The sequence below is a fragment of the Castanea sativa genome, chromosome 11 (genome assembly GCF_040712315.1).
Source record: "Castanea sativa cultivar Marrone di Chiusa Pesio chromosome 11, ASM4071231v1".
Classification (NCBI taxonomy): Eukaryota; Viridiplantae; Streptophyta; class Magnoliopsida; order Fagales; family Fagaceae; genus Castanea; species Castanea sativa.
The window spans coordinates 28483588-28493493 of NC_134023.1; the positions used below are offsets into that span (position 1 = coordinate 28483588).

The 9906-nt window shown below is 34.0% G+C and overlaps 1 protein-coding gene across 1 annotated transcript in view; it reads right to left on the reverse strand.

The window, feature by feature from the left end:
• The window catches only part of LOC142616321 (uncharacterized), a 15019-nt gene extending 5321 nt beyond the window's left edge, over positions 1-9698 (reverse strand). The window contains exon 1 of the mRNA XM_075789196.1: positions 8895-9698. Coding sequence (XP_075645311.1) covers positions 8895-9698 — 804 coding nt within the window. The remainder of the gene's footprint in view (positions 1-8894) is intronic.
• Positions 9699-9906: the final 208 nt, after the last annotated feature.

The following is a 9906-nucleotide window of genomic DNA, read 5'->3' on the forward strand; positions in this document are numbered from 1 at the left end:
TGAATAGAAATCAGAAAAGGTGAGGCTTTGCTCTCTTTTGGTTCTTCAAGAACTGTGAACTTATCAATGATTCTTCCTTGTGGCGTTCAAACTTTATACATTTGGTTCGTGATTCTTTATTATCATTGGATCAAGGTCAACTTATACCTTTAGTTCACGTTTCAATTATAAACGTTGGGTCAAGGTTTCTATCAAAAATCTGAATTTTAGCTTTCTTGGGCAAGTATTCCAATATTTTTGTTGGGTCTCAAAGCGTGTCGATTGAGGTTCGCATCACCAATTGGGCTCTAGTATGTGGCTTGGAGTGGGACCAGAAGGGACCAATAAGACACTAGTTCCAATGGGTCTTGAGCTTTTTTTGTTAGGATGTGTGCCCTTAAATTCTATTGTATGATGCTATGTATTTTATTATGTATGACATTATGTATGACTTAATGTTGTGTTTAATAAAGTTGTTTTGTTATTATCTAAAATAATGATAACATGAATATTGAGACATTATCATATAGTCCATGAGATACATAGTATGTGATTTATGTGAAAAGTCACAGAAGATATAGATCACAAGTTCTTTGTAAACTCAGAATTTTAGTTCGTAATCGATGATAAAATTGGGCATTTCATCTGTGAAGACTATAACATATCAACTAAGATGATTTGTCTTAATCATGGAAATGGAGATTTCTAGTTGATATGTTGATATGTTTTAAGAGTTAAAACATATTGAACTGGACTAGTGTGAGATTTATTATTCTCCTAACGACTGTCAAATGAATAATAAACTCACGACTTATATTTGCATGAACTCTTAATTCTGAGAGAATAATGGACTTGATCATGAGGTGTAGGTTGCTTTGATATACCAGAAGTGAGATCTAGAGTAATGGTCAAAACCTTAGTATGTTGGGCAACCACATTTAATGTTGATAGAACATATATTCTTAAGATGGAATTCATAGTCTCTTAACGGAGATACAAAATATTCCCTTAAGATAAGTTTAATGGGTTTGTTATTTAGAATGTTAGGCCTAACTACTTTAATAAATAGTTACTAGAGTATATATTTATGAGATTGGATTTCATAAATATATGATGAATAACTTAAAGGATTAAACCGGGTACTCAATGATAAGATGTAGTAATTTACAAAGTGGCAGTCTACATTTATGATTTTGTGTTACTACGAATATTTTATAAAGGGGTTGCATGTATAATAAAGTCTTGGTATATAATTTATAGATAAGGCCTAAAGTGCAACTATATTTATATAGTGGTATTAAATATAATTAATGGTAACTTTAGACTTGTCAAAAGTTGACAGAAAAGCTCAAGGCCCATTGGAGCTAGTGTCTTATTGGTCTCTTTTGGTCCCACTCTAAGCCACACACTTAAGCCCAATTGGAAATACCCAAAAGGCCAGCCCAATTAGAAAATTGGTTAAACACAAAGGGAGATACATACAAAATTTTCTATAGAGAATTTTGGAAGAACACAATGGTGAAGTGGTGTATGTAAGTATTAGATACTTTGACATTCTCCATTTGGAACTGATTGAGAGATCACACATCTTGGGCGTTAATGGAATTGGAGTAAAGATTGAAAGTGTTCTGAAGCGATTTCGATCTTCGATTTTGAAATTCACCGCTCCAAGGTACACTCTCTTATTCATAAATTCTGAAACTTATATAGTACATGTTAACTTTTATGAATGGAATAGATCCGTTATTTTTCCGCTGCACACATGCATATTTCCATCATTTTTGTCAACTCTTAACAAGTCCAAAATTACTATTAACTATATTTAATATCACTATATAAATATACTTGCACTCTAGGCCTTATCTATAAATTATATCCCAAGACTTTATTATACATGCAACCCCTTCATTAAAATATTCGTAGTAATACAAAGTCATGAATATAGACTGCCACTTTGAAGCTTATTACATCTTAATCCTTGATTACCCGGTTTAATCATTTCTGTTATTCATCATATATTTATGAAATCCAATTTCAAAATATATACCTTAGTAACCCCTTACTAAAGTAGTTGGACCCAACTCCCTGAATAACCAAACCCATTAAACTTATCTCAAGGGAATATTTTATATCTCCGTTAAGAGATTATGAATTCTATCTTGAGAATATATATTCCATCAACACTAAATGTGGCTGCCCAACATACTGAGGTTTTGATCGTGACTAATAGATCTCACTCCTGATATATCAAAGCAACCTACATCTTATGATCAGGTTCATTATCCTCTTAGGATTTAGAGTTGATGTAAATAGAAGTCATGAGATTTATTATTCATTTGACAGTCGTTAGGAGAATAATAAATTTCACAGCGATCCAGGTCAATATGTCTTAACTCTTAAAATATATCAATATACAAATTAGAAGTCTCCACTTCCATGATCAAGACAAATCATCTTAGTTGATATGTTATAGTCTTCGCAGATGAAACGTCCAATTTCATCACCGATTACCAATTACAAGAAACCTCACATTATGACCAATAATGTGTAAAAAAAAATTAGCACTTGCTCCATAACGGACATGTGCGTAGTCGGGCGTATATGCTCCCCTCAGTGAGGATGTGACATAAGTGATGGAAAGCTATAAGCTTCATCCTAATTTGACTAACACAAAGTCTCTCACTTCCATGCAGAATACTATTTATGTAATGCTCTCTTTCGACTGCATAATTAACATAAGGCGCCCTAGGCAGTCGTCTACGTCGCAATTTCCTTACCAATGCAACCCCCACAAGGAGGACAGATGCAATTGAGGCAAGAACTGCTGTTTTGGTTTTTTTCTTCATCTAAAAAATCACAAACACTGTGGTCTAAGAGGTATGTAAACAAACATGATATTGATTACACAGTATATAAAAACAGCTACAAATAGAAAACAGCAGAGCACACTCTGTTAACCAACATAACACTCATGATCTCTAACACAATCAATATATACAGCCATGCTTAAAGTTGGTTAAACAATCCAAATTCATATAAATGTTATAACAAGCTCAGTTCAAGATCAAGGAAAAAAACACAACCACTGTGGCAGTGTGTCCACAGTATTCACAAGGTGTCATATACATTGATCAGACAGTTCACAAATCACGGTCATAACGAGTACCAAAATTTATGCACATGTATTTCTGTATCGCCATAGCCATCAACAACGTACGCAACATAATACCACCACAATCAATATTTTATTGTATACAAACCAGCCAACTCCCAATCATTCAAGCAATCTGTAGTATTTTTATTTTATTTTTTTTGGACAGGTGAGATCAAAACCATTATAAGAAGCCATAAAATGTTTAATTCCCCTTTAATAATAATCTACTATATTAACCGTACCCCTATTTTAAGTGTCTAACAGTTGAATACCCATCAACAAAAACGTCAAGAAAAGCACTAAATGAGCTTTAACACCAACAAATCACATTGCATTCCTATTTCTGTATAATTGTAAGACCAACAAAATTTAATTTCTGAAATCAATAATTAAATAAATAACTAGATAATTAAAAAAAAGTAAATAAATAATTAAATATGTATTTAATTAAATAATTAAATAAATATTTATATCAACCGATCTATATATATATATAGATCGGATCAACCCCCCATAGTGAGAGTAGCATTTGTAGAGGGTGGGTCAGAGGTGTGGATTGGAGGTGTGTGGGTCGGAGGTGGGTGGATCGATTTTGTAGAGTGTGGGTCGAAGGTGGGTGGATCGGGTTTTGTAGAGTGTGGGTCAAAGGTGGGTGGATCGGCTTCTGTAGAGGGTGGGTCGGAGGTGTGTGGGTCATAGGTGTGTGGATCGGAGGTGTGTGGGTCGGAGGTGTGTGGATCGGCTATTGTAGAGGCTGGGTCGGACTGAAATGATGAGAAATAGTGGAGGAAACTCACCGTGGGAGAGTGGCGGCGCTCGTCGAACTGTGGGTGGAGCTCGGACTGGCGTGAGGGAGACGGTTGAGCTCGGACCAGCATGGGGGAGAGTGCGAGAACCCGAGAGAGTGCGTGAGAGGCGGAAATGAATTGAAGGTAAAATAGAAACGTAAATTGTTTTACGGGTGGGAAGGGTTATTTTACAGTCAAAGGGTAAGTGATTTTCAGTTTGCCCAAATTTTTAGTTGCTGCCAAACACACACAAATGTGTAAAATATTTTCTGAAACTGATTTACCGTCGAACCAAACACAGCCTAAAGCACAATGGAAATAAGGGAAAAGCAAGTAAACCAAACCAAACACCAAAAAGTGTTTAGAAAGAGGAAAACTAATAACACTAGGCAAAAAAACTCTCCCCCTAACCACCCGTCAGAAATATCTACTAGACAAGATAGTTGTAATACACAAGAACACTATGAACCCTCCAAGCCCACAAGCCTATAAGTACTTGAGCCCTCCAAGCTCCAACCAGCAACCAACTGCTTCGAGTTCTCTCTCTTTCTAGCATAGTAGAAACCTTCCATTGAAGCATTAAACACCACCAAAATGAATTGAATTTTGAATGTGGCTTCTCAAGTTTCCATGAACCTTCACTCAACTCACAAGGTCTATTTGTTTGGGTGAGATAAGGAATACAATATCTCAATCAAAGATTGAAAGAGATGGAAAAGAGATGATGGAGTGTGTTTTTGCTCAAACAAGAAAGTTCTCTCTTTTCTTACATTCAAATGGACTCTCTTGGGTGTGTATTGTATCAACTAGGGTTTGTTAAGACCCTTATTAAGAGCCATTAACACACCTTTCAGTTGTGTGTGTGTGTGCTGATAGATATACACTAGCCAAGAAATGTACAAAGAGCAGAGTACAAAGATCGTGCGACTCGAGACCTTGTTGGGGTCTGGTGGTCGCAACTTGCCCAGTCATCACTCTGATCCTGACATCCTGCCACATGTATCTCATGGGCTATGCATGTCGCCTGAGGTTGTGAGATCATTAGGAATGCAGCTTTTCAAAATAGCAAATGAGGCTCAAATACATCTACCTCAAATTACAATTAAGTCTCAAAAAGATACATTAAAATAATAAATAAATACATACCAATTTGTCATTGAATAAAGTCAACAAACATGAACTTCTCAGTTTATCATTTTTAGTATTTCTAAAAAAAAGTTATCATTATTTATAATTCTAAAATTTTATTTTTTAAAATATATATACTATATTTAAATGATGACAAAATATAATGCAGAGATTTTCAAGTTTCAAAAGCTTATGTGAAAATCTTAAAGAAAGTAAGCAAAAAAAGAGAAATAGAATGTTGGATCCACATCCTTTCATAATATACATCTCATCGACATATTAAGGGGCACTTATAAACTCACTCATACCATTGTGCACCTTTGAAGCAATGATATAAGTGTTTATGGGGTGTGTGGAGCAAATACCATAGTTCAAATCTCCAGATATACTCTTATTAGGTCATTCTAGAATAGAATTCCATCTCAGATGAAAATAAATAAATAACTCAATCATGGGTCATAGCCCAACATCCGCCAGTGAATTCAACCACTTCCTCACTTCAATCTCATTTTACCTTCAATTAATTGTATAATAATATATTGATATCTCTAGCAGAATTATATTTAAGTTTTTAATTTGAATGGGCAAACTATAAGTAAGAGTCTATTATCTTTTCCAAGAAATTATGGGCATGATTAGTTGGAAATTTCTAATATCGTTATTTAAAATAATGTAAAAATTGTAGTTTAAAAAGTGTCATCTTTATATGTTTCTATTTGTGGATGAAGAAATTTTATTTGTGGTAGGCAAGAGTAATTCATTCCCAGATCAAGAAGCTTGAGCAAGAAAATCATGGAACAAACCTTTACTCTCTAGGAAAAGGAAAGGCAAGACTATATCATCTATCTTATTAACTGGGAATTGAGGGACTAAACAAGTGCGAAACTACAAATATGCAAAAGTAAAAATATGCGAAATATGGCCCCAACAAAGTAGGCCAATGGTAGACTCTTTTTTTTTTTTTACCCTTTAAATGATTCTTCAACATTTTACGGTTCTTGTTTCTTTTAATCAAGCCCTAGGAAATAGGAATAGCATAGTTTAGCATAGTAATTTTTTTTATGACATAAAAATCATGGATTTAATTAGTGGCGGCTCCAGGAATTTTTTCCAGGGTGTTCCTAAAAATTTTTCCTAGGAATTTTTTTTTGGGTACATGGTTTTCTTATCAAATATTTGTCCATAATTCTAGAAAAAGAATAAACTATAAACTATAAATTCATTTGAAATATTAATAAAATTATTAATTATTGGTGTTTAGTTGATTCATTAATTTGTTTATTTTTTTATAAACTATAATTTGTTATATTGTTGTTTCATTAATTATAAAATTATTAATTGTTATTTAGTCTAACATAATTTAATTTGTTTGTTTTTTATAATGTATTGGTTAATTATACTACTTTAATTATTATTGTTTAGCGTAACAATAAACTATATTGCTTAAGTTTGTTTGTCATTAATTATACTGCTTTAATTTGTTATATTGTTTAGTCTCATGTGCTTATTACACTAAAAGAGCTAGCCATGTGCACATTACACATCCTATGTGCAGCATAATAATTAAAATAGTGTAACCCGGCCCTATGTGCCCATCTATCCCACCCTACTCAACAGACAAGTACAACCCTCATGGTTGATGCCCCCAATCACAATAGCCAGCTACCAATTAGAAAATTTCACGATCATAAATCACAATACACATTACCCTAAAAGATAATCAATATGTCACCAACACCAACCCACACCAACCAACGGGTAAAAATCATAACTCATAAGATGCCAAATTCAAAAAGTCAAAAAATAGGCAAAACATTAAAACTTCTGCTTTGGCCAATCAGTGTTCAGTTCAGATAAAGTTATCTCTTAAAGAATAAAGAGAGAGAGAGTCATTCATTTTATTTAAGATTTTAAAGAGAGAGAGAGAGAGAGAGAGAGAGAGAGAGAGAGAGAGAAAGAGAGAAATATCTTGAGGGAGCACCGGACTGGAGTAGAGAGGCCTGAAGAGTGAAGGCTGAGGCTGAGGTAGTGACCATTGAGCGATCTGCGAGCATTGTGCAACGGCAACGACGCGATGTGTGACGCAATCTTCGACGATGTGCTCTGGACTGCGACTGGACCGATCTCCGATGAGGGGCGATGAAGACGATGTGCTCTGGAGTCTGGACTGCAACTGGACCGATCTAACTTCTAAGGAGAGGTGTTGCTCTGTTGCTCTTTGTTTTGAGGTTTGCTTTAGGATTTGTGATGTATTGATTTTTATTGATTTGGGTTTTTTTTTTTTTTTTTTTTGAGAATCTGTGGATTTGCTGTGGGCTTGATGTTGGGCTTGCCGTGGGCTTGAGAGTTGAGAGGGAGTCCATTGTTTTGCTCTGTTACAATTTTTTTTTTTTTTTCAGAATTTAGTTGATTTTTTTGGGGGTTTTTTTTTTTTTTTTTGCTTGAAAGTAGAACAAATTTTTTTTTTTAATTTGAGGGTGTTCCTAATTTTGATTGAGGGTGTTCCTATTTTTTTTAAGGGTAAACAAATAATTTTTTTTAATTATTATATATAATTTTTTTTTTCAAGTTAGGGTGTTCTTGGGAACACCCTGACTATAACGTGGCGCTGCCACTGGATTTAATTAAACTCTACCTATAAAAAGTGGAGATCTAAAAAAACTGTATCTAAGAAAATAATGTAATCTAAATTAAATTGTAATTCACTATACCTAGATGAAATTTTTTTGAATAACTCCCATTTCTCTAAATTTTAGTGATAATAATACTTGATTTCATTTGATAGCTAGGGCCAAGGCAGTAAGAGAAGTAGTTGTCCTAGCTTTCTGCATCTTCAATATATTATTATGTCTTTTTTTCTTTTTCTTTTTTTCTTAACGAGGACTTTTAATTTTTAGAACTCTTCAAAAACTCTTCAAGTCTGGCTATTCTTTCAGATGTATGTAATTCCCCACCTTGTACACTTCAAATAATTATAAGATGGAGTTATAAAGAAAAAAAATTATAGTTAGAATCCATTGACATGGTCTCAAGAAGTTGACAATTGAGTATAACATTTCTCTAAAAATGATTTTGACTGCTTATAAGGTATAACAGTCGTGGCAGACCATCATTGGCTCTCTGGACTGCCTTCGGTTTCCCTACGTACCGCATTCTACAATGAAGAAGTGAAAATTTGGTTCAAGTTAAGGGTGGTAATTAAAAAAACTTAGTAAAAATAAAACTTGAAAGATTAAGAGTGGTTATTAAAAAAATTTAATAAAAATAAAACTTGAATATAACAATATATATTTTTTCAACATACATAACCAAGTAATTATTAAACTATGATCTAGTATTTAAACAAAATGCATAAAAAAATTTCATAATTTTTTTGGTTCAATCTTTAATGAAAAATATACACAACCAAGTAATCATTAAACTATTGACTTAACATTTAAACAAAATGCATAAAAAAATTTCATAATTTTTTTGGTTCAATCTTTAATAAAAAATATACACAACCAAGTAATCATTAAACTATTGACTTAGCATTTAAACAAAATGCATAAAAAAATTTCATAATTTTTTTGGTTAAATCTTTAATGAACCAAAATTTTGGAAAGTTCAAATATTATTTTTAATGAGCTCAAATATTTATTTAGGGAATTCAATTTTTTTTAAGTGGTCAAGACTTTTTTTTTTTTCTAAAGTGGTTAACAACTCATATTAATTTAAAATTTAAAATTTTTAAAGGTATATAAAAAAATATCTCAAGTCCTGGGTGGTCTGACCACCCTTTTTTTTAGGGGGAAACACAACAATGTATTTTATTAAGAAAAACTCGATAAATCAGTTTGGACTACAGAATAAAGCTGTGATGGAACATCCTCCATCCAAACTAGAAAATCTGGAATGCCTATTGCATATCTAGCCAAACTATGCGCTAAACTGTTGTCTTCCCTCTTTGTATGAGAGTAAAGCAGCTCATCAAATTGTTCAGACAAAAACTTTGCATCCTCCAATAGTAGTCTGTATGGCACCAATACCTTCTCATCCTCCCTTAAACCTGTAATGACTGCCATTGAGTCTCCCTCTAACACAGCCCTCCTCACACCCACATTTGATGCGAAAGTTAGAGCCCACATTGCAGCCATAGTTTCGATATCAGAACTACCTAGCATCTGGTGCACCACATTCGAACATGATGCAATTACTAGACCTCTGTTATCTCTAATGACTACACCTATACTAGATTTCTTCTCCTTTGGGAAGTTTGCCCGATCAAAGTTAATTTTAAAACAACTCAATGGGGGTGGCTTCCACCTACATCTTGTTGGTTGAGTGTGAATCAGTATTGAAACCTGGCTGACCTGTCTTGCTTGGAATTCAACTAACCAAGTTTTGGAAAGGTGAGTAATCTGATGGATGGCATCTGCTGGTTGATTAAGTCGAGCTTGGTTTCGCTGGTTCCATATAGACCACACCGTAACTGCAAATAATTCAAGCTGCTGGGTGTGTCTGATTATCCATGATAAGAGTTCTTTAAAGCTTACAAACTGAACTTCTCCTCGGAAACTCCACAGCTCCGGTTCTGCCCATACCAAGTCAAGCTCAGAGCACAACCGCAACGCATGTAGGGAATCTTTTGTTGCAGCTCGGCATCTCATGCATTAGTCCTCCTCTGTAATTTTGTGCTGAAATAGAGAGTGTTTTGTTGGCATGGTTTCTCGGCAAGACCTCTACAGCAATGTCTTCACCTTTTGTGGTACACTAATGGACCAAATTTGCTTCCAAACCTGTGTATCTCCAATTGTCATTGATTCATGAGTTCTGTCCGTCATCTCTTCCTCCATTTTAAAGAATTTATAGCCTGAC